Below are 26279 nucleotides of genomic sequence, written 5' to 3' on the forward strand. Positions count from 1 at the left end.
AGCGGGCCCGAGGCGGGCAAGCACGCCCACATCACCCACACTGACGACAACACACGCCGCGAAGTGGCGCACGGCACGGTAATGGCACGGATGTATGCTGCAGACGCGTGAGGGGCACGGCCTCGTGTCCGCTGGCACCTCTCCTTAGAAGAAACGCTCATAGCTCCGTGACTGCGGACACGTGGGTACTTCGCAGCCGTCGAAATCGAAAGCGGAGAACATTCTGCAGTTGAACAGCACGGCGAATGTCACGAGCTCTGCTATCGTAAGCATGTGCACGATTTGTGTGGCGCTCCAGGTGCCATGTTTGTGCGATGCATGGATGTAACCACGCTTCTGAGATGAAGGGGGACGGATTAGGATTGGGGGCAAGAAACTGGATTCCAGGGAGCAGCCTAGCCTGGGAATGACAATTAGAATGGGAAAATATGCATGATACGGGCAAAATTAGAGGAAACAACATATCATTGTGTGGAATTGGGGAAGAGGGGTGAAGTTTCCTATTCAATTAGAAGGTTCTAGTCCGCCCCCCCCCCCCCCCCCCCTCTGACTTGGGCTCCAGCCCCCAGCTTTGAGAGGAAAGCGGGCTAAACTTGAGGAGAAACTCGTTTCTTGGCTAATTTGGGGATAGACTTCGCCATTTTTTGTTCAGCCCCCCTCACACACACTTATTTTGCGAAACTACGCACCTGTAGAGGAACATACCCCTCAGCCCCCCTCCTCACACCCAGTGGTTACGCCTGTGCTGTCGTGGCTGCAGTGGTCATTTTTTCAGGTTCGTAGACACGGATGCAGCAATCAAACATGGCTTCAACGTTTCGCCAGCCTATGGCTGTTTTTTGCGAAGGAGCGCGGTGCAGTTTCTTGGCACGATACATTGTTCTGGGAAACATCGATTCAACAAACATGCCGGACACGCGCTACATGTGACGTAAACCGTGACGTAGTACGTACAATACTGCTATCCAATCACGTTCGGCGCCAATCAGGATGTGGGGCTGCCTCGCCACAACACCACGTGCTAGAGGCCGCCACGTCATATGCGCGGACACCAACAGATGGGCGGCACGTCCGCCCGCCAGCCGGGCTGCCCCGCCGCCATTTGTGTGTATGACTCGAGTGACTCGCGGGTGAAGAGAGGACGTGACTACCCGAGGCGGGTCTAACGTCACGAGCACGGCCGGGCCGACCCCGTGACGTCACGACGGCCGTGAGATGCGGCCAACCCAGGCCAGACCTGGGCCAAGACCAAGCTGAGACAAGGGTCTCCAACAAGGCACTTCTCGATGCACAACCTCGACTTGGAAACACTGCATTGGTTATGAAATGGGACTGGTCACAGCTTAGTCTCTGAGGTCTTAAGTAATGACGACAATAACAAATCGAAATGGGTACGTGAAATAAGCACATTGAAAACACGCGACTTCGTTATATGTAACGCAACAAAGTTCTGTGCACAAGCAGTGCGCCAAAAAAACGTGAAAAATGTTGAGTTGTACCCCAATTGCGAAATTCTGCATACACCCATGGACGGCTTTGTTTCCCAATGCTGAAAACGGGCGAGATAATTGATAGAACGTATATGTGATTGCACAATACGGTACAGGGTTGCCGAGAGTGAAGTGAAGTGAAGTCAAAGAAACCGAGAATATGTGCTCAGCAAATGCCTTTTTCCGTACAACACTACGGAGCTCTGTTCAATTATGTGCCAGCATCGTTTTTGAAAAAAATGCAGCTTACATAAAATAACCTAAAAATTGCGTTAGCAGACAACTTTGGTCACTATCGATGCACTCGCAGTGCACATATATTTAACCTTTTGTCCCTTTAAGTGTGCATTACGTCCGAGATACATAAGAATGTTAACAGTAACACTGTCACTCAACATTGACGCCTTATTCCTCCGCCAGTCAATTGAGATTTCGTCAAGGTACTTCAGGCAAACAGGTCAACCAACCAAAAATAGTGAATTGGAAAAGGCGCACGCTCACCGTTTCCGCGTCCTAATCGCAGCGGGTCAGTGGTGTTAAAACCAGGCCAGGTCGGGTGAGGTTCTTCAGCGACCAGCGCCCAGATCGACAGAGCGATGTCGGATATCGCCCGGGGAGACGTGTCCGAGGACGACTACAACTGGGATCACACTCTCCGCAGCTTGGGCCACGATTCCTGTGGGCCTTCCTGTTGGGATCACGGTCCTCTCCAGAGGAATAATGTTTGTTAGAGGCCCTTCCCTCCAGAGGGAAGGTAACTTTCCGTGGCCATCACCGCGGACCACCGGGAGCCTCTCCAGCAGTGATCACAGCGCTCGGCGGGCCTCTCCAGCAGTGATCACAGCGCTCGGCGGGCCTCTCCAGCAGTGATCACAGCGCTCGGCGGGCCTTCCCAGCAGTGATCACAGCGCTCCGGGCCTCTCCCGTGGTGATCACAGCGCTCGGCGGGCCTCTCCAGCGGTGACCACAGCGCCCGGCGGGCTTCTCCAGGCGGTGCTACGGCCCTCAGCGGGCCTCTCAGGGCGGGGCCGGGGCCATCAGCGGACCTCTCCAGGGCGCGCGCCTCCCACCGGCCGCGGTCACATCGGGTGCGCCAGCGTGAGGCCGGCGGCCGGGCTGCCCAGCTGCGCGTGGTACCCGGCCAGCGTCCGCTCGGGGCTGCCGACCGGCGGGTGGTGGCCGTGGTGCGGGTGGTGCGGGTGGTACTCAGGGCTGGCCGCTTGTGGCTGGTAGCCCACCGGGTCGGGGCTGCCCGCCTGCGGCTGGTACATGTCCGGGCTTGCCTGGTTGCGGCTGCGGCTGCTGCTGCTGCTGCTGCTGCTGCTGGTACGCCGCCAGGTATTTCTGCTCGGCCGCGTACTTGGCCTGCTCCGATGACAGGTACATGGTCATCATGGCGCCGAGGTCGGCCGGCGGCGGCGGCGGCGGCGGCGGTGGCGGCGGCGGCGGCGGTGCCGGCGGCGTCTCCGAGCGCAGACTGGCCGGCGAGTGGGAGGGCAGGCTGGCGGTGGGCGTCGGCAGGCCGCCGTACGGACTCGGGCTGCGGCACCGGGGACGACCACCGTCAGGGCTCAGTCACGCGCATGCGGCGCAGATGAACGGCGGATAGCAATTACACCGATCAGCAGACATGACAGGGAGGTTTGAGATATCTAGACGAATGGAACGACTCGGAAGGAAACGGTAGCTTCAGGTTGGTAAAAGGCCTGTGGTCGTGTCCCTGCAGTGCCTGATGAACAAACTGGATGGGATCATTCACAGAGGTAGAGTTCCGAGTGTCGTACTGAGCCTCCGCTGAGCGTGGGTTCATAAGGTCGCAGGGAATGACGTACTTGCTACCAATCGGTGGATATCCGAGTCAACGCATCGTACAGGACATGATCGAATGTAACACGACCACAAGATCACGGTAAAGAACCAGCCGATTTGTGGCACGTGGTGCAAAATGCTTGGACCACTCCGGTGGCCTCCGTGGAAATGCGGCCGCTCGCTGACACGTTCAGTTCAAATTTCAAGAGTCGTCTGAAACACCACTAGCACAAAAAAATAAGAACACATGCTTTGGCAGGAAAACGTGAAGACCACCGCACCATAACCATGCATGAAATATTTTAGAGCACATATGAAATATTCATAAAGTCCAAAATTAAGATTCTGCACAACAGCACCCGACAACTCTGTCAAAACCACAAAACCTCGAAACTTTGTTCCGGCCTCCCGAAAAAATTACCATGAATAATATCCCTGCGCACTGAGGCCTGCGCCTGACCTGGTCGACCCGGCGACCCGACCCTGCTCACCTGTTGGGGTACATGTTGCCGTAGCTGGTGCCGTTCATGTAGGTCAGACCGCTGGCGGACGTGGGCGGACTGTAACCGCGCGGCATCTCGTACTGCCCGGCAGCGCCCATGTACGGGTTGGCCGCCATGTAGTTGCCGTACATGGAGGCGTGCTGCTGGTAGGTGGCCGGGTCGTACGCCGCATACCCTGGCGACCGAGAGCGGAACGGTGTCATGTGGTGACCGGCGCCAGCCAGGACGTGTGCGTAGAAACGGCCTCCAAACTGTCTTCTCCTAGGGTATCATTGGTTAGCAAGCTAGGTGGTCAGCGCGCAAAGTTGCATTGCGTACTAGTTAAGTCTTCGGCGTACAAAGTTGACTGAGTGCTTCTGAGCATTCCAATGCTCCTGACTCAGCTGGTAGCGACATATTTCCTGGGCATCACGACAAAAACTCCTCCCAAGTAGCCTGAGCGAAACGCGGCTTGCCACGCGTCTGGTATATTTCTCGCTGCGACCATAGACCCATAGTAATGGCATACGACGTGCAGCTCCAATGGACCATGTCGATTCCTTATCTGAACAGTTTTACGATAGCCCAGCTGTGCATAGGTATCCCCATAGACGACCCTGCCGACCGTGTCATGTTCGATTACCGTTAGGACCGTCTATCTCAAGAAAGCTGCCGCATAGTCTTCAGAAATTAGAATGAACATCCGCGCCGAACCGTGCCCAAAGCCAACTATAATGCTCCCCACCACGCCGTCCTGATTTGCTGTCAACTGCCAGCGCGCTCACACATCGATCATTACAGCGTTCCCCTGCATGACCGCTCCAGCAAAGTGGCCGCGAGCGTCTGGCCGCGCCTCGGACATCCCCGCTAGATCGCGCCCGGTCCGGCTCGGCATGGCTTGGCGTTCCCACGCGTGCGGCGCGGCGGCGGTCTGTGGGGCGTGCTGCGGTCGGCACGCGTGACAGCTGGGCCGGCCGAGCGTGACGGACGAGACGCCGTCACCGAGCTCGCTCACCGGGCCCCTCCGACAGCGCGTGGAGGACCGCTCCCTCGCCGCAGTAATGGAAGCCTGCTCATCCCTTCATTCGCTATGTAAAATCAGGATGTTAGGAGAGATGATCGACTGGATGCTTCGGAATTGCTGCTAGGCTTGGGCAGTATAAAAGTGATAACGACATTTTCGTTCCCTGTTTTTTTCATTTGTGAAAAACAGTGGTTTGACATTTTCGTTTCGTTCCCTCCCCGATACGACAAATCGAAAATGCCCTCAGTTTTCACTCCACTTGAAAATTTAAACACATGACCTTGACAACATGAAAAAATCACAGCTGTTAGCAGCTCCAAACAGGGTGTTGTTATAACCACCACGACATCGTGCAAGGGCTGATCGAGCATCAAATTTGTGATAGTGCCAAGTTCCCAATGGTGAAGATTTGTTTTTTTTTTACTGAAGAGTGAAGCAGTTCAGTTTTGCACCGGCTCGAGAGTCCATAGCGCCCCTTGCCTCCCTACATCCGCTCCGGGCGGTACGTCTCGGGAGTCCACAGCGCTATTGGCCTCCTTACATCCGCCCCGGGCGGTGCGTCTCGGGGAGTCCATAGCGCCCTTGGCCTCCTCACATCCGCTCCGGGCGGTGAGCTTCGGGAGTCCATAGCGCCCTTGGCCTCCTTCCATCCGCTTCGGGCGGTGTGTCTCGGGAGTCCATAGCGCCCTTGGCCTCTTTCCATCCGCCCCGGGCGGTACGTCTCGGGAGTCCATAGCGCCGTTGGCCTCCTTACATCCGCCCCGGGCGGTGCGTCTCGGGAGTCCATAGCGCCGTCGGCCTCCTTACATCCGCCCCAGGCGGTGCGTCTCGGGAGTCCACAGCGCCGTTGGCCTCCTTACATCCGTTCCGGGCGGTACGGTCTGCAGTCTTCACATACAATACTACGGTTCAGAGATGTTTCTGCCACGACACGGAGCATGGGCCGCGCCACATCGTGAAAACACCACACACCACAATATAGAAGGTGTGTACGTGTTCACGGCAATCAGATATAGCTACCGCATCGCGTGTTGACCCACACAGCCACTGGATAACCGGCCGGTCGCTAATGTCTCGGCCGGGGCGGAGCGTTCAACACAGCGGGCGCGCTATTGATGGCGACCTCACACACCATCTCGAGCACCGTGTCGCTTCAGCCGTATTTTGACCGCTGGCGAGTCCACACCAGCCGTAAGTGACGCGCACCTTCGTGGTGAGTACTGGGCATAGACCCGCGGAATCGCGTGATGATAAGGAACATAAAGTTTTTGCTCCACTGTAAATTGTTGTGAATTGAGACGACGTAATGATTCCACACACAGCCCGGCGTTTTGCCGGAACGCTCTGAACAAAGTGACATAGCTAGGAGTTCCACGCAGGAAGCGGCCAAATCAGCGCACAGGGGTACGTTCAACCGAGCGAGTCCCACTTCGTCGCTATAGGGTCCCTGTTTTGGGATTCGGGCTATCTTTTAAGGCTCGAGATCTCATTTTGATAAAACTTAGGGTCAGTTTTTATGTCTTACAACCTCAACGGGCGCCTTAAACTGCAAAAATACTGGGGTTTCGGCCTCAACGGCCCCGCCCCATCTGCAGGGGAAGGCCCTCTGGCTGCGCCCCTATCTGAGCATGTGTGATGCGCCGTTTGTGCAGCTGGGGTATAGATGTTCAACGAATGATCTAGTTTATTCATTACTCGTAATATTTCAAGACATTGCCGCAGCAGGGAGGACGTAGAAATAAGTTGTTTTTTACAGACACAGGCAACATTTGGGCCCTCACTGCGTCATGGATTTTGCAACTTTCTGCACGTGGTCGGTCCTCAGTAATTCACCGCACGACAAACCAAATGAGCCGTTGATCCACCAGCAGGGCTGCTTCCAGGGCATGTTGATCGCACTGACTATAGACGCCTGACCACAGGCCAGAGAACGGTCAACATTGTTGATATCGCATTACCATTGTCACAGTATCCGTACTCCGATAGTAATTGCTGCCCACTGGAGCTCAAAGCAAATCAAACGTTACTAGTAAAATTAAGTCTTCTGGAACACTGCCTCTGTTCTCAACATGTGTAGTTGCTATCAGACCCGGGAGATCTACCCTTAGAACATTGGTTCTAGTCTTTTTTGAGGTGTAAAACAATCACCCGCCTAAGGCTTAATTTTGGGAATCAATGTAGTGTAGGGTTTGACCCCCCCCCCCCCCACACACCTGGATAATCATCCATGGTAGAGAGGTGGAGTTTGTTCACCATGCCTCACTGCATCATAAGGATCATCGCCTTAACTTCATAAGTGATTTGTGATTGTCCATGTCCCGCGCAAGGCCTTCTCTTCCGGTCAAGCATCAGGTATGTTGGGGATGTTGTTCATGTCGTGTGTACATCAGTATATTCTACATACATGCTGTTCATGTACATTCAACGCCGCACCGGTCTATCACTGGTACAACAGATTTGTTCAATTGGAAGGCTGTTGGCCACCAAGCTGCCCCAGCCGATGCCACAACAGAATCCCTCACCCGTACGGTGTCGGGGCCAACTGATGACGAAATGCTCCGTTTTAAATCATACCCTCGGCTGGCATAGCGATGGTTGATTTAGCTGCATGTAATAGTTGATTTTGATTTCCTCAGCTTCTATCTCTTCAAAATGGAGTAATTTGTTCGCCATTGTCACTACTTATCCACCCTAAACCCGCCTCACATTGTATTGTCTAATTTTTTGTTTTACTTCTTACATATACTCAGGCGAGAACAAACCCACACCAATTTTTTGCGAGCACAAACTCACACCAGCGTTGATTCGTGACCTTCGCGTCGCAGCGACGTCGTTGACCGGCCGCGGTCCACTAACCGTTTGACATGTAGCCGGTGGCCATCTGGTAGATCTGCCGTGAGCCGGCGTTGACTTGAGATCGCACCGGCTCCGGCTGCAGAATGCTCGCCCCCAGCGGGTAGTCCTTCTTCAGCAGCACCTTCGTCTTCCTCCGCGGTCTGGAGATGGCGGAACATTCATTATAACCGGGGGACTGGAATGTCGCGCGCCTGACATGCACGCCTGGGTTGATGGGTGTGTTGACACGCTACACGAACGGATCGTAAGCAGCGGGGTTACGGGATGATCCGCGCCAATATTGCGCCATTCGTTCTACTCTGATTAAGCAATTGACAATGTGGCGGATTTTGTCTGCCCAGTTTCAGCACAACGCCAACACAGAAGAGCTAAGTGTTTTATTTAGACGAAAATCGTTTTTGTCAGTAACTGAAAATATTACCGCACTGCGAACTTTTACTGCAACACTTAACGTATGAACACTGTCATGAAAACACTTAGTGCATACACTGACATTCCTTCCGGTACTGAATTCCAAGCATTTGGAACTCACGTTCTGCACACGACCCGTCACAACTTGAGCTTCCTACACAATCCAGAGCTGAGTCCAAAGATGCTTTTTGGGACGAATCACTGGATTTCCAGGTGAATGTGCCGTCAATGATTCTATGAACCATATATATATATATATATATATATATATATATATATATATATATATATATATGGTTCAAACTATAATAAGCCGGAAGGTTGGCTGAGGTATTGGAGCCCTCCCCCCCCACTCAACTAAAAATAAAATTACACCCTTGTCTGTAACCCAACATTCCTGCAACCACCACTAACATCAGGCCAGTTCATCTGCGTCCCATCATGCTGCTCACGGGTTCAGTTGTATTTTTTTCAACCTGTTTTTAAGTTTATTTAATGCGTGGCAGTATTAGAGGCGCTGCAATCCTATATTTCTGCACTGAATGTGTCAAGCTGATCTTTGCATATAATTCAAGCAGAACTTATAACATAATATAAGCGAAAATAACAATTGGGCGCTCCTATGATCATCACACCCCCCTCCCCCTTCAAAACTGAACTAAATGAGATGAAACAGTCCTGGAAAATGTTAATGTTTTCTGACGCGTCAAGAGAGTGTTCAAATCCAACCGCAAACTGAAAGATGCAGTATGAAACCAAGCAAGAATGCATTGTAAGCACAATTTTGCCTGAAGATTGGAAAATATAGTTTTTCCGAACCAGAATATTCCATGGAAGAAAAGACCTACAACCACACATCGCCAACACCACCTGGCTGCGTCTCACTGCACGTGATTTTGTGAGCTGTGACGCAGTGACCAACATTACATCTCACTAGCGACCCCTGGACGAATCGCCACAGCCACTCGCCCGACACTTCGCTGTTTATAAACGGCCGCGGACAGGCAGGTGCTGACATGGTCCTGGCCCTACCCGCGATCAGCGGTCCGCGGGACCGTGTTGGCAGCCGGCGTCCACCACCTCCGGACCGCGCGGCGACCTTCGAGCATGCGCAGGGATTACCGCGAGCCAAGGGAATCCCTTCCGCCTGCCCGCGGCCGGCCGGCCGACATCGCAGCGCGCCGACGGCGCGGCGCAGAGACAAACACGCCGCCCGATTACACGGCGACGACAAATCCGGCTCGCCCGGCCGCGCCGCGACGGTGGCGCGTCCCAGCGGGTGGGCATGGACGAGGAGGCCCGGCCAGCACGGAGGGCGGGAAGAGGAGCAGTACAGCTTGTCTCTGCCCATGCAGCGTTGTGATCGGTATGGCATAACATTAAATCTTCCCAAATGCCGCCGCCGGTGCCTAAGCTCTAAATAACATGCTGCGGCGGGGGCTGGTGAAGCGACGGGACTGGGGCTCTTAAAGTCACGAGCTGGAGCTGGACCTGCGCTGGCGATGGACACCTAGGATCTCGGAGAAGATTCGCAGCGGAATCTGCCGTGTGTGCTCAAAAAGAGTCGCAAGTACTGTTTACGATGGCTGCCATGACAACTAAAAACGACAAATGCGTTTAGGAAGAAGCATCGTTGAACCCTTATCTCAATGGAAGTATGGTCAAAACAGTCCCTTTTCCAGTAAAAAATAAAAACTGAGTAGATGGCCACTGCCCCAGCCAGCGGTGTCTGTGAGGTGTGTAGGTACTAACTTGTCTGAATCGGTTGGCTTCGTCAGTAAAGGTTTGGAGCCGCCGCCAAGAGGATTTGCTCGACTTTTTCGGCATCTATAACGAGAAGGATTGGGTGTAAGTGCCAGGTGCACAGCGAAGACGCTGCATAAGTGCACCACTTGATTCATTATCACAGCACCGTAAAATGGCATCCATACCAACCATAGTCAGCTTGCAGAAATGTCATTGATTCACATGACCAGGGGCTAAGGTTCGAAGCCCGTCATCAAGTTCGAAAGCCCGCTTCAGCCATACCACGACCACGACTTCTAACTGTTCAGGGCACGATGCAGTGAATCACATCCAAAGCGTTCGTAGTTATCAGTCGATACTTTTGCATCCACTATCTGAGCCCAGCCCTGCTTAAATGCCTGCCATCTGGGTAATAGTGAAATTTGAAGTTTTGAGTGCACTAGTATGCGGCCCACTACTGCTGCTTATCAGGCACTGGCCCCAGCTTATTGCAGCAGTGCTGGCGTGTATGGAAATAAATGACATGAAAAGTGAACGCAAATAAAAAATCCCCACCCTCAATAATTGAGCTCTTCACAAAGGTCGGACCAGAGCTCTGAGCGGAACCAGAGCTCTGGTACGGTGCGTCTCCGAGCCCTCGCAACGAAAGCCGTGCTGACGTCTGTCCTCCCTGAGTCCGCGAGTCCGAGTCTGATGATCTGAGAGTTTGAGAGTCTGAGAACATGAGAGTCTGAAAGTTCCAGTCTGAGTCTGAGAGTCTGAGAGCATGAGAGCATGACAGTTTGAGTCTGAGTCTGAGAGTCTGAGAGTCTGAGAAACTCAGAGTCTGGGAGTCTGGGAGTCTGAGTCAGCGAGACATCGAGGCATCGATGCGACGTTTGAAGCACCTTCTCCATCCGCACGCGTCGACCGCGGCGGCCACCTGCCACACCTCAGGCCACCTCCCACCTCACACACACACATGGACCGCAGGTTCAATGTGTGAGGCCCACTGCAGCGCAGCTACGTGTCACGTCACAGGTAGCTTATTCAGTGAACCTTGCCAGTGAACAACGTGCGTTACGTGTGAACGCCAAAGGTGCAACCGAGCAGGTTGCGCCAGCACCGTGCCGCGGGGCGGCTGCGCCAAGCCCGCGCGACCGTTCTTGACCTGGACGACCCCCAGCCGGCGGACGGATAGCAGACCAGCCGACCGCTGATCAGCCCCCCATCCCCTCTCCCCCTCCCACGTGGTCTTCCGGCTCAGCGGGCGGCGGCCGACCCTGAGCGGCTTACCGCCGACGGTCGCGATGTAGCGGGCGGAGGGGAGGGGCGACTCGATTAGCACCCGCTCCTGTGGTGTGTGACGCAGACAGGCGCATGCGATGGAATGTGGGATGCGGAGAAGCGATCCGGTTACGAGTCGCTACGGACAGGGCATCTCAGACTGACGGTTCGCGAGTGCAGTGAGGATACGCAGACGCGCGCGATTCGGGTGAATGTGTGATTATCAAGTGACGCCCATCAGGAAGGTCGGTTGAACATCGTGATCTAGTCCTGGAACGTGTCCACGGAACAGAGAACATTTTTCGGGACTCTGAAAACACGCTCTGCCCCATAACTCATTCCGGTATTCCCCACAAAAAAACTGTTCATGAATAAGCCCCCTGAGGTCCCAAAGCATGATGTTGTATAACAGGCATTTAATAATGCATAAATCACCGATGCACATTCAACAGCATTAACTAGAACTAAAAGAGAACGTACTCTCATTGCGAGAAATTTACATGGTTCCTTTGCGCCTGCTATATATATATATATATATATATATATATATATATATATATACATAGCATTAGCCGGAGCCGCAGGACTTCGGATGTCTCGCTCCTACTAACCCCTATCGCTGCTGCGCGGCAGGGTAGGGATGATCAGCAGCGAGCTTGAAATCGTGTCCATTTTTGCAAGTGGTTGAGGAGACTGACGCCGATGGTCAACCACGGCTGAAACGTCTAAATCTGTCGGCCGAGAAACTAGAAAAAATGTGTTGCACAATAGTATACGGGAAAGAATTTCAAAGATAATCGCTAAGACTTAAAAAACCAATGACGCATCAAAGTCAGAAGTAACTATGTTGGTATGATAGAGCAGTCGTATAATGTTCATTGAAGATGTACATAACGCGTAAATTGAACACCTTTCTGGTATCGCAAGTCTGTGGTACAATTTTAGCCAAAGAGTAAATTGTGTGTTTAAATCCCCAAAGCGATGCTTTTGTGAATACCAAACTTTGAAAGCTCACCGCAACCCGTAACCCTTGCAGGCAATGCCCGCGAACAACTCTGCGGACTTTTTCTCTTGTCGAGGAAGCTTGCGGGCTCGAAAGCGGCAGCACTAGCACGGAATGGATAACGTGTGTAATAAGCTGACGGCGTCAGGCTAACATCCGAGGCTTGCTAACGACCGATTTGGGTACCACATCCACGGGACATGCTTTCAACAAACCGCTTGCTCGAGGTCGTAATTCGTTGCGCTCCCGAAAACCGTTTGCCGCCGGAACATCTGTCATTCTGCTGACTCACGGTCTGTCCGTAATCGATGGCAAATGGGCCGCATGAGAGGGACGGGCGGTCGGGGGGTGGGGTGGGGGGCGATTACGCACGCGACTAACACACGCTGCCGATGCGGCGGAAAGCCGGAACATGCTCGGCCGCGTCGACAAACGCCGGTGGTGTTAGAAGCAGTCAGCGGAGGGATGTAGCGGAACCGAACTAACCAAGGGCCGTAAATGAAGACATTGAGCTAACCCTCCGGTCAGGTGATTCGATCACTTTGGCCCAGAACGTTATGAGCCGTCGAGACAAGCGTGAACTGGGTCACCTTACAAGCTGTAGCCATAGTGCCACTGCCAAACGTTGAAAACGTGGCAAGTTCAAGGAACCCTGACTCTCCGATTTCCGTCTCAGTGCAGCTCGGCGCACCTGCCCCCAAACACAAGCGGTTCAGAGGGATCCCGGCAGCACGCCGCGCGGTCGATCCGCCCGACCAGTCTAGCCTTCCGGCTCAGCCAACCTGTTGACCAGACTGTGGGGCGGCGCCAGCTGCTTAACCAGGCTACCTGACCAACAAACCAGGCCTGCCTGCTGACCAGACTGCTGGGCACCGCCAGCTGCCGGACCAAGCTACCAGACCAACCCAGGCAGCTGACCAGACTGTACCAACTCGGCAGCCCGGTGTGAGGCAGCCCCGGTGGGAGCCACAGCACGTGCGTTACTCGTGTAACCCACGCTGTGCTGCTGCTGGAAGGGATGGTGATAGTTACAGGGCGATAACTCAGCACGGCCTTCGGTTTTCTGCCGACAGAAGGCAAGCTGTAGTGTCTCTCCAGAGCAGCCAGCTGACTGAAGCTTGGACGAAAACGGCTTTCGAGTTCTTCTTTCCTTGAGGAAATGAGGGACGCAGTTTGGCCAGGCCAGCACTAGGGGATGCGCCGAAATTTGATTGCGCCTTGTTTGCCTGCCGAGCTTGTCACAAAACAAGCAACAGGTGGTTGACTGTCGCGGAGAAAACGGGAACGTTAGTTCTTGCGTTGCAGTCCCTTCCGTCGTGTTTTGGAAAACAGCGTATCATCCGTCATTGACAAATCTGACCATGTACTCATACGCTTGGGACCTGGCACGCCTAGATTAAGGGTGTGGTAGATTATCGGACATGTCACGACAGCTTGCTCCGGCCTTCGGGACGTGATGTAGCCTGAAACAGGCTTTTGCTCACCGACTGCTTCCATATTTGGAGAGCAAAATGGTGAGAAGCAAACGTTAGAATTCCCAAGTAGCAGAATACATAATGCAAACAGAACACGAGCACTTTCAAATTTATAGTATGACGGTCTGTCTCGTATTTACAACATAAGGCATCAGTCAGGGTTAAAAGTTGGTAAAGGCAAAATTTTATTTTAAGCATATACCCGGCATGCAATGCATGCGCGTTTTGCAAAATTCCGTAAAGATTGTATGACTTGTAACCTGCCACCCCCCTCCTTCCTCACCTACCACCCTGGGAAGAAATTCATAACATCAGCCAAGCAAGGACTGTAGTCCTTGTCAAAAACGAAGTTCAACCAAAAATCAGAAGTAGGCGGGGGCATCGAGGTTTTTAAGGTAGTTTTTCATGTAACGCTTCAGGCGCGCCAGCATACTGCGCAACAGTTTAATTCATACTGCCTGAGCATTTTCAACACTCACAACATAAACCAAAATATGAAAAGCATTATCAAAGAATGTCTACTGTTGTCATGAAATTTGCGTTTGAACAGAAATTAACTGGTAAATGGCGACAATTTTCAGAAAAATAATCACCAAACCATGGAGATTTAGCGAGCGTATAATGCAGCTTTCCAGCCATTCTCCTGAAGCAACGCGTGACAGGACGCTTGTCGCAAACGGGAAGTACCGCACGCGGACCACGCTGAAGCGGAGCACCGCCGTCACTGACAAGCCCCGCTACTAGCGCCCGAAACCCAGTCAGAGAAGTGATACCGGGTCGGGACCTAAAACAAGCAACAAAAACAAAGTGGTTTTGCATGATATGCGTAGAAAGTTGTATGCCGTCCCTCAGGTTGTTACGGGAGTGGTGTACGCCGGAGTTGGCAATGGGGAGGGGAACAACGATAACAAAAAAAACCAAAACAGAAGAAACTCATTTTAACGCGCAACGGTCACAACAAATGTTGCGCGAAATAACATTGCACGCGGGGGAGTAGTTTCACAAAGCAAGTGTGTGAGGGGGGGGGGGGGAAAGGGAAATATCAAGGAATGGCCAAACCTGGCCAAAAATTTGCCAAGAATTGTTTTTCTTCCTGATTCGACCCACTTTCCTCTCGAAGTTAAAAAGGGCAGCTCGTTCCTTCAAATATATATGGAGCTACACACCTGATGGTGTTTTTTTTCAATCCACGTGTTGTTGCACATGTACCTCGACTTATTTATTGTCAGTATTTATTTACATGCATATTATTAGCTAAAATTTTAGGGGACTCCCCTTGTTTTGTACGATTCCCTTCGTTAAGAACGATATTTGTACAACTCCCTCCCTCCTTGAATATGTTGCTGGGTTATGGCACACATATTTTTTAGCAGACTTCCATATTGCCGTTGAAGCTCGTCTGCAAACTCTGGCGTCAGCAATAATAAAATATCGGGTCGGTGACCCGGTGAGCGGGGATGGGGGACGGGAACGGAAGACGCGCTGGTTCAACTCTGGTCAAACCTAGCATGTTCCGTTCCAACTCCGGACAATTTTTCGCCACCATCCAGGTCTTGCATGATGAAACATTGTACAAAAAGCCCCTTGACTCTATCCCCACTCCAAACCCCTATTGGTTTGTTGGCGCAAATATCGTGTGCTTTCCTACCTAACCTTTACGTGTACTAACTTTTATTTTTACATGGCCTGTATACAGATAGTGGCGTAGCCAAGGATGTGGGAGAGGGTTGGAGCCATATCCCTCCCGTGACGGTGGCGGGGGTCTACCGGATCAGAAGACTTCAGCACTTCTAGACGGTTTAAGATACTCATAGGGTTCGTAAAACAATAAAAATACACCCCCCGATGCATTAAACTAAGACTTGGGCCTAAAAAGGCTAAATAAAAAGCCAGTGCCCGTTTAGCAGCGAAGAGGTCCCCCGTGACCCGATTTGGTCCACTGCTAGGAGAAATGCTGACTGTGCCACTGGATACAGGGATCTTTTACACACAAATTTGAAAGACTGGCGGAGGTGGGAGACGAGGGACGCTGGAATTGAGTTGCGTGATCTAGGACTGTCCCTCTTCCGTCATCACCACCAACACCACCTGGATTCACGTGGGGTTCTGGTGATGTAATTTGAACGGAAGAAGTTAAACACCTTCAACGACTATTCAAAAAGCTCACTACATGTACATAGGTACCCGTGCGTCGTTCTGCCGTACCCCATATCGCACGGAGCGTGAATGGCGGGAATCAGCAAGCAACGCTATCATGTTTGACATAGTACACACTGCAGCATTTTCGGTAAGCGACATGCCATCAATCAATTTGAGTGACAGAATGTTCGCATCCTGCATTACCCGACTTACTCAACAAGCTCAGCTCAATTCAACAGGCCCCAGCCTAACCCCGCGACGTCGTAGTGCTGTCAACAGCTCACCAGGCTGCCGACTTATATGCGACTGGCTTGTGCAGCTGACCTCAGGCTAGCTCCCCGCTTCCGTTACAGGTCTGGCTGGCCATAGCGGGCTACCAGGCAGCCCGCGCGCCCGTACCCGAGCTGAGGCCCACTCTCCCGAGCCGGTCTGACGCACCTGTACTTGTAGTCGGGGTGCTCCTTCATGTGCACGGCGCGCAGACGCTTGGCCTCGTCGATGAAGGGCCGCTTGTCGCCGTCACTCATCAGCTTCCACTCGGCGCCGAGCCGCTTCGATATCTCGCTGTTGTGCATCTTGGGGTTCTCCTGCGCCATCTTGCGCCGCTGGCCGCGTGACCACACCATGAAGGCGTTCATCGGGCGCTTGACGCGGTCCGCGTCCGTCGCCGCCGACGCCTTGCCACTCTGCGGAGGCGGGTGCTGCTGTTGCTGCTGCTGCTGCTGCTGCGCCTGCTGCTGCTGCTGCTCCTGCTGTTGCTGCTGTTGGTGCTGGTGGTGCTGCTGCTGGGAGAGGTGCTGATGCTGCTGCTGGAGATGCTGGTGGGGCGGCGCTGGGGACAGCTCCTCGCGGCCCAGGTGCGCGTGCAGCGCGTGGCCGCCCACCAGGCGGCCCAGACCCGGCTTCAGGTCGCCGTCCACGGTCAGCATCGTGTCCCGGTCGCCGCCGCGGGACAGCTCGCACGCCGCCGCCGCCACTGTGCGCACTGTCACGTCACCCGCGGCACGGCACCGCACGGCGCTGGAACTGCGCCGGCAGCAGGCAGACAAGGCGCGAGACACGCGGCGGCACCCCACCGCCGGTCGGTACGACGCTCGGTCTGCGGTCTAGACCCGACCAGAAACCGAGCAGCGTCGACCGGCTCACCAGCCAATCAGCGCGCCGAACGCTGGACGGGGGCGGGACTACAGTGACGTCATCGGATGGGGCGGAGCGTCGCCGGCCGAATCTTGCCAAGCAGGTGGTTCCGTAAGAAGTCTGAAATGGTTCGCCGCCCGTTAGTGAAGAAATGTGGATATTTTTCCACGTCATCTTGAGGTGATGGATGGTGGAAAGATGGCGTCTGGGCAGTCGCCACCAGGCTGGTGTTAAATCGGCTTGGGTGGAAGGGAACAGCAAACTAATGCTGGCGGATCACGGCGTGCCATGTTATGGTGTAGCACGCTTTCATTCCCAACAAAACAAACATTTACAGCCGTAGGCGTAGGGGCGGGGGTCCGTCGGTGTCATGGCGCTTCCAGTTCCCGAGAATACCGAGCGCTACGCTTTGGCGACGCACGGAAAGAATCGATTTGGAAGAATCGAATTGGCATTAGCACTCCCACGTCCTGAGACGCTGCATGTCTACAGCAGATTGCATGCCCAATCGATGTCCTTTCCATGCCGGACTGTACCCATGTCATGTCGGATTGAAGCGCGAGATGGCGGCGGTTGTTCTGAGAGCTTTTGTGAGCAAACTACAGCGGAGCATGAAGCCCTCGCACGTCATACAGCAGTGCACCAAGGCGCGCCGCATTTTGCATTTATCTGATCCTGAGGCGTTGGTATTATCCCATTATTGTATGAAATGCCATCAGGCGTGTGTAATCGCAATCGTTTTTCTTTAAACACCACAGGATGCACCTGCGCTGCTGTTTGAGTGCTGTTCGTGTTGTGCGCTCCAAAGCCTCGGCTTTATATGGGCAGTTCAATAAGATAATAATTTGTGTAGTTTAATTTATGTAGGTAGTAACAATCAAGCTCCTGGGAAACCACAAGGCAAGCAGCACGAGACGTGGATATACATTTTGTGGTACGAATTTTGCATTTACTTAGATGGTCTCCCACCCCCGCCGATCTGCTCTCAATTTGTTATGCTCACTTCAACCTCAGGGCACCAGGCGCTAAGTGCCAGACCAGCCCTTATTTGGAATGGACCTAGGCGTTCGTGGAGTACGTAGTTCTGTGAGCAGTGTGCCCTCAGTGGCTTGCATGTTACTCATGTGTTTACGAACTTTGCATTCATGTGAGGCTGGACGTGAGTCCGGCGCGCTTGGACCTGCCGCGGTCGGCCGCCACGTGACCCTGGGTCAGCGGGCATCCACCCGCAGCCGGCGGCGGTGTGTCACGTGACCGGGCGACGTGGTCGGGACGGGCGGGGGGGGGGGGGGGGGGGTAAGAGAAGGATCGGGGCGGCCGTCGCTGTCACGGTGTCTTGTCTGGAGCCGCACCACCGATACAACAGGCAGAAACGCAAGCTTTGTGTTTGCTGAGTGCTCCCCCGAAAAGTCAGTCTTCTTCATTGCATTATGCTTACTTTGGTCTCCCCGCACCAGGCGCTAAGCAAGTGTCAGACCTGCGCTTGCTTGGAATGAGCCTAAGTGTTCGTGGAGTACGCAGATCTGTGAGCATTGCACCTACAAGAGGCTCGTAAGCTGCATATCAGTTATTAGCTGAAGTAATGTGTATGTAAGAGCTGCATTTTCAAAGGCTGAGTTTTCTTTGCTAAGAAAGGCATGTCAAAAACAATATTGTTGTGACAATATGTCAATGGGCTATGTGCGACACAATGCGGTGCGTCATTGTTGTCTTTGTCAGTCTACGAAGATCAGTGGAGTGTAGACAATAGGCTGTGCACGCCACAATGTGGCGCGCCATTGTTGCCTTTTTCACTCTACGAAGATCAGTGGAGTGTGGGCAGTTCTCAGGCATGAGCGACTGCAGGGTACTTCCTGGCGGAAACGGTACACTGGGATGCGGTCAAGGTACTAGGGGTACATACTCAGTCCTCACATTACATTCATTCAGAAGTAGGCAGCTTTAGTCTACACTTCAATGCTCTCATTTGTCAAAATAGTGTATTCCTTGCCAAATGCCGTGACTTCCGACCATGCAAAATAATTCGGTTCGAAAGCTGGATTGGTAGCTTGATTCGGCTCAGAACCCAAACAGGGAACAAAAGCTGTTCATTCCCGATTACGAGTCAAGGTTTTTGAAGTAATTTCTGTCAATGACTCAATCGACCAAAATTTGACATGAGTCATGAATCGATTCTGATTCCGAATCGAATCGAACGCAGTCCGGATTCAGATGAAGTGAGTGAGCGAACGAATGCAGTCGGACAGACAAGACCAAGTCCGAGTATCTTCTTTGCTTCATTGCATCAAACTCGTGAATTTCTCCTGATCCCCAAACGCAATGTATCGAGCAACAGCTTAACAGAATAGTTTGTTAGCTGACTCATCCTCCCACTATCCTAGAAACCACAGCACTGATTTTGTATCAAGACCTCGGGTCGCACGCTGGCTTATTCTGCGCCGGCGTCACGTTAGCCCGACGTCATCTGCCCATGTGCAACTGCCTCACACTCGCTATGTTCTCACACGCTTCACATTGGCTCACGTCCCTCGGAGCCGAGGACAGGAGGCGGGCATTCGCAGGTACCGGCTCGAGCGAACGCCACGGGCGTCGCGCGAGAAGGCATAAGCGGCAACAAATGCGGACGCACACGTGGGGCTGGCGACCGCACACTGCGTGTAACACGGAAGACTGGGGTCGAGCTGAAGACGGGCGGCGAGGAGTCAGCGTCTTCCACTGCGGCGGAGGGCCGGGGACGCGGCGGTGGGAGGAGGGGATGGGGTCTCATTATCGGTCAGCTCAACCGCAAATGTGACCCTGCGAGGCGGTCAGGGAGGGGTGCTCTGAGCATCGACGCGGAAGAACGCGGCGGAGACAAGCGCAACAGACGGGACGATTAAGCCCCACCCGGCATCCCGCGCACCTGCAACATCGTCGACGATGTGCTGGCATTCGACTGGGAACATGCCGAGTATCGCAGTACGCCATCCGCACCCTGGAGCTGTGCGACGCAGCAGGCATCGCGCTGCATCCCGGCAAGCTGGTCTTCGCCGGGCCGTCTGCCAACGACTGTGGCTACGACGGGGCGTCCGACGGCTACACAGTCGACCAACGGAAGGTCAAGGCCATCGCTGAGTTCCCCACACCTGCCGACATCGCCGCATTGCGCGGCTTCATGGGACTGGTGACTCAGCTGGGTGCTGTCTCGCCAGATACTGCACTGGGAGCTGAGCCTCTGCGTGACCTGCTTCGACCCCAGAACACGTGGGTGTGAACTGAGGCTCACATTCAGGCTTTCGAAGCTGTGAAAAAGGCGCCCATCTCGCCTCCGGTACTCGCGTTCCTCGACCCACGACGGCGCCCCGCCCGTCCTGCGGACCCATGCCTCTCGGCTGCACAGACTGGGGTACGCTCTGCTGCAACACCACGGTGAGCACTGGCTGTGGTGCAATGCTGTTCCCGATTCCTGCCGGTCGGCCACGGAATCCCGCCACGCCGTCATCGAACTGGAGCTGCTCGCCGTGACCTGGGTGGCCCGAAAGTGCCATCTGTTTCTGGCTGGTCTCGCGTCCTTCGACGTTCTTACAGACCATCCGTCCGTTGGCGCATATCCTCGACCAGGAGTCCCTGCCGGATATCAACGACCGGAGACCGTAGTGACCCATGGCTGCGGCGCCTCCGCGTGAAGCTGCTCGCGCGCAGCTTCACCACAGCCTGGCAGTCCGGCAAGCTCCACTGCATCCCAGGCGTTCTCTCAAGAGTCCCCGAAGATGACCTCTCTCCGGACGACGCGATCGCTGAAGCGGACGTTACACATCAGCTCCACAGTCTCGTCGTGAGTGCTGGGCATCCGTCGACTGAGTTGTGGGACAGACGGGACATGATGGTGAGTGCAGTTCACCCGCGTGACCTCCTCATAAAGCTCCCCAGTGGCCGCACCTATTGGCGCGACCGTCGTTGTTATTTAATTTGACATCAGATGACACTCCGTATACATACGTGGCTATCACGTGTCATTAGTCTGCGAGATAAAACAGAATGTCAAAAAGGAAAGTGGTGAGGGATGAAAAGCACATAAACGCATGCACGCATAAACAGTATGAGACCACCGTATCGCACAAAAAAGGACCTGGTAGCGAGCTTAAGATCTGTTGAAGTCCGTAGTCGAACATCCACAGGCAACTCAGTTAATAAGAGATGCCGTTCGGCATGCGAAGGACCGCAGTCCTGCCGCCGTGCGCACCGCCGGGAGGCGCAGGTTATGGTCCATGCGGGTAGTTTGGTCACTGCTCCGCGCGTCAGGGTGTTTGAAGCAAGCGAAAGATACTCAGGATCACTTCGCTCACAAGCTTTGCGCGCAGCGATAGCGGTTTGTACGTCACACATTTGGCGTGGCAAATGTGTGAAAGTGCAGGTCATCCCGCACGCGAGACAAGTAGTCATAATTTCGTTGGCCAGTAAATACTCTTGTAGCAAAGTTGGCTTCTTTAACCAGTGTGGCCTCGTCAACAGCTGGCCGCTGGCCCTAAACCGAAATGCGAAACCTCACACACGAGATGACCAGACCCTGCACTATGGTCAGCAGCACCCGTCGCGGGAGGAAATGTCTCAAGTGGCGGAGACCGCTCAGGACGCCGATGCACTTTTTTACTACATCACTGACGTATGCGACCCATCTCAGGTGGCACACCCAAATAGCACACCCAAGTTTTTACGGTCCGGCTCTCCCGAGCCTCGCCGATTCCTGTGCCCGTTCTGCCCGCTAGAACCTGCGTGCACCACGCGGCTGCCCGGCCGCTATGCCCGTCCGCGTCGACCCCTCGCACCACCCATCCCTGACCGCCTCGCAGGGTCACGTTTGTGTACGAGCTGACCGACAATCAGCCCCCCACCTCACCGCCGCGGCCCCGGGCCCTCCGCCACAGCGGGAGAGCCAACAAGGCAAGGTGCGGTTAAATCCCCAAAGGTGGAATGAAATTTTTTATGTACCTTTAAGATGGCTAATATAAAAACCTAGGCAAAGCATAGTCCCAACGCCATCCTCTTGATGTCTTGCTTGATACAGCACGCATCGAGCTGACAAAAGAAGGCGCGGAGAAATGCTGCATGTCAAACAGTGAACTAAACTAATGTTACTACTCACTATATCCGATTTTATTCCATGTCTGATTTTGTTGCCACTCACTGTGTACACTTTTGTATGCATATTCTTCTAGTGCGTCGAGGGGCGTCACTTTATATACTTCCGAATGGACGGACGGACTGACTGAAACATGCGGCGTCAGCCTGCTAGAGTATAAGTTTGCTGGTTCTACGATGTAAGGTTTTCTAAGCTACCGACCATAAAATGATATAATTGAGTACCATAGAGATCACGAGCATTTCAGCCATTCAGACTCCCACGTCCTGACGTCAAATGCACGGCGCTATGTTAACGGTTGTCCGAAATACAGGCAGCCAAGCCCAAAATTTCTAGTGACTGCACCGAGCAAAGTTATAGCAAGAAGCTTGTCCGCGAGCATCAGTGTTCATCACGACAGCCAGAGAACCCTTTTTAATAGTACATCATTTATGGTGTACTATTTATGTATGTATGCATTTACGTATGGTGTACATCATTTATGGTTTAGTATTTATGTATGTATGTATTCATGTATGGTGTACATCATTTATGGTGTACTTTGAAAACCGTCAAATCGTCGCCCTGGAAACTAGTTCAACGTTGGTTGGACCAGTTTCCATGGCGACGTTTTTGTGTTTAGGCTCGGACGGAGATTGTGTATGTGTAGCGATACTAACATCCTGGGATCCGGGTTGTTTTGTGCTGCTTTCTAAAAATCTTCTTTTCTACTCTAAAGTGTGGTTTGCTGCACCACGCTCCATTGCCGTATATCAGGTTACAGTATGTTCCTCTCATGGTATTTACGCTCTCTGTAAACGTACGTCTTTAACGTGGTTATTGAAACGGTCTTCAACGCTACGCTTTGTTTGCGCCGCGTCACATATCCCTGTGCAGATGTTACAAGAGATCGGGTGCCCGTGGAGTATTCACCCACACTTGTCGCGCATGTACAACAGTGCGACGTTTGTCTTAATTGATTCCCCGGGCACTCTTTAAATCACCAGAACGTGCGTTCACGCCATGAGAAAACATTTTTTCCGAATCGAGAATGAAGCAGACTTCCGAAAACATCATTTCGTTGGTACCTCTTCGTGTCTTAGAAGCATAAAACAATATTTGGCTCTGTTGGTAGTTGGGGAGTAAGAAGTTTTTCTCTGGCCTGTTTGATGCCAATCCACCGAGCGAATTCTTTCGTGCGCCTATCGGAGGACTTTTATAAAGGCACGTAGCTCTTCTGCAAGCAAACCTGCGTTCAGAGACAAGAGAAAAAAGCCCACTGACATAACAAAAGTCAAAAGTTCAGCCAAACCAAGTTACTCTTTTCCAGACGCCACTAATCTTTTATCTACGATGTTTATTTTATTTCGGCTAGATTAAATATATCGCGTGCTTTCTTGCCATCACCGAGAAGCTCTTTGTTGGGATTCATTATCTCTATGGCGTGTTAGGGCTGAATACTACAACCGATGTAAGCTGAATCGTTAACATCAGGGCCGTGTTACTCGGATAACACTTGCGGGAATATGATATCTCTGGAACAAAAATTATACCTACCTACCCAAAGACTCCTGTTGACATTACAAGGTGAACATATGTATGCAGGTTTTCTAATACAGATTTTATAACAGAATATAAGAGAATGGACACAAGGCGTTAAGGCCATAAACATTTGTGGGTCACGCAATGAAGCTCAGTAGTTTTGAGAACGCATGATTTATCACTCCTGGTCAATGCGCTTCAGGAACAAGACCAATACGACTTAAAATCAGCTTCGTTGACCCCTTGACCCTTCAGATGTTACTCTGAGCTGGGCGATGATGACCAGCCATGCTCAGTGAATACCACAAACAGGACGTGTGCAGTGTATGCAGCTGACGTTGCTCGGCCATTTTTACCTCGTATGAGAGGGCACGCACAGCCAATGTTAACAGTTACACACACACACACACACACACACACACCCACACACACACACACACACACACACACACACACACAAAAACACACACACAGCACACACAACACCCACACACACACACACACACACACACCAACACACACAACACACACACACACACACAACACACACACACACACACACACCCCACACACACCAACACACACACACACACACAACAACACCACAATCACACACACACACACACACACACCAACACCACACAACACACCACACACACCAACACACACACACACACACACACCACACACACACACACACACACACCACACACTACACACACACACAACACACACCCCACACACAAACACAACCACACACAACACAACAAACACAACACACACACACACACTATATATATATATATATATATATATATATATATATATATATATATATATATATATATATGTATATTTACGACCGTGTAGTTACGCAAAATGCTATGTTTGGGCACAATCAGTTATAAGCGTAACTGGCATAACTGGCATGAGCAAGGAATAAATGGCCCTTATCAGACTTTCTTCTCAGTGCTTTCGAGCTTTTGTAATAAGCATTCAGTTTCTTTCTGTAAATCACAGCCCATATTTCCGAGAACAGTCATACAAATTGCAATTGTGACAAGCACAAACGCTTACTTCGAGTACTAGTTTTAGGGATACCTTCTCCGCTGTCCGATAGAGCAAATTTCGAAGGTTACGGCTTGTCAAAGTTACACGACATTTGAAAAAGACACACAATAACGTTTAACAGTATTATCACATTAAAGGCATGCCAAAACATCACAGACAGGAGATAGATGAGGAATTGGATTCGCGTGCGTTTGTAGGAAACGCGCACACCCTCCCGAAGGACAAGTTTAAGACGCATTAAAAATCTCGGATATTACAGTGTAGGTCTGTAGATTGAAGGGAAAGCAGTAAAAAGGAGAACACAGCAGTTATTTGCTATTTGGCGTGGCTGTCGTCGCTACGAAAGCCGAATCATCGTCAGCGATCTTCCTGCGAAGCTGTTACGCGCACTGCGCGTAGGGGAGTATCTTTAAAATAAGACGGGGAGGGGGATGGAGCTCGCCTATCTGAAAGGGGAGCTCGCCTTTCTCTAGGTCTGTTTACGAGAACGCAGCGGGGAATGGGGAGAGTTGCGCCAGTTCTGACCCGTGAACTCCCTCCTGCTGTATATAACTGCTGAAAATAGGATTCAGATTCTGATGTTTGTAGACAGCTATAACGTTCAGCTTCATGGACAGCGGTAAAGTTTTGGGGAGCACGTCTCCGTGCTAAGGTAAACGAGTTCTGAATGAGCGCCGTTCAAAGGAGACAACCGGCCCACCCTGAGGCAAATTGTATCACATGGTGAGGAAAACTGAGCTTGTATTTTTTATAGAGTAAATTGCATCGCAAGCAAGCTGAAAACGTTACATGTAGACAAAATGCGCTTGCCTGTGCTTTTTCATAATCCGTCGTGATCGCGGCAAAACAAATTATTGTACCTCTTATTAATCAGTGCTTATTTTATGAATACTAGGCACCACCTCGGTTCCGGTGGCTCAAGCAAACAATGTGGACCTACATAGGTAATGTAAACGGTTGTCTGGATGACAGTAAGTCGTGACAATCACGTCAGTCGATCATTGATAGGAAGTCAATAACACATTGTCGGTACACTATATCAATGATACGACATACCCCATGCACGGTTGACACATGTACGAGTTGACATCTTGAAAGAGAGTTCGCGCCAACACGAAATCCTTTGGCTAACGGATGCCAAATCATTGGAAGTATACACGACACATGCGCTTCAACATCACTCAGCATAACACTCAGAAATGTTTAGCTATGCTGTAAGCCCTTAAAGAAACATTAACACCAATCGCTGTAGTTTTCAGCGATAGGCAAGATGCATATTTGTCACGCTCACTCCAAGCCACGTGCACGTGGGCCGGAGGTTTACTGAAATGCAGAAGGAGAGCCTGTGTGTCAGCTGAGTGGCTCAAGGCCGCCATCCGTCTGATACAGCTGAAGAAAATCACCTTGATACTGCAGGCACATGTCAGGTTTCATCCCACTATCCCTTCTGCATTGCCCAAAAACGAACTTTTACATTGCATGTGTCAGGAGGTGTGTACTTTGATGAAGTTAATTTGCTTTGCGTTTTCCTTGAAATATACTTGATAGAAGCGACAACAAAATCCTTAGAATGTCCTTCTTGGGAATTACCCTTTAGTTATATGCGTGGGTGTTCCTGAATGTGTGCCACTTATACGTGTTTTACATAAATGGACGATTCGAGCTCAGCTTTTGATTTGGAGGGCGTCAAATCTAGTGCAGCGTACGTGCTGACTGTCTCATTCGTTCAT

General features: G+C 52.2%; 1 protein-coding gene across 2 annotated transcripts in view; it reads right to left on the reverse strand.

Annotated features, from left to right (window-relative positions):
* Window positions 1–559: 559 nt before the first annotated feature.
* The window catches only part of LOC119110363 (transcription factor Sox-3), a 28820-nt gene continuing 3100 nt past the window's right edge, over window positions 560–26279 (reverse strand). Inside the window, exons 2-6 of one of the 2 annotated variants that reach the window (XM_037234157.1) lie at window positions 16140–16958; window positions 9825–9899; window positions 7662–7801; window positions 3791–3977; window positions 560–3030 (exon numbers count right to left, since the gene is read on the reverse strand). In XM_037234157.1, coding sequence (XP_037090052.1) covers window positions 2697–3030; window positions 3791–3977; window positions 7662–7801; window positions 9825–9899; window positions 16140–16630 — 1227 coding nt within the window. In that variant the 5' untranslated portion in view covers window positions 16631–16958 and the 3' untranslated portion in view covers window positions 560–2696. The remainder of the gene's footprint in view (window positions 3031–3790; window positions 3978–7661; window positions 7802–9824; window positions 9900–16139; window positions 16959–26279) is intronic. The other variant, XM_037234158.1, reaches the window with a different exon arrangement.

The sequence above is a fragment of the Pollicipes pollicipes genome, unplaced genomic scaffold (genome assembly GCF_011947565.3).
Source record: "Pollicipes pollicipes isolate AB1234 unplaced genomic scaffold, Ppol_2.1 Scaffold_7231;HRSCAF=8579_pilon_pilon_pilon, whole genome shotgun sequence".
Taxonomy (NCBI): Eukaryota; Metazoa; Arthropoda; class Thecostraca; order Pollicipedomorpha; family Pollicipedidae; genus Pollicipes; species Pollicipes pollicipes.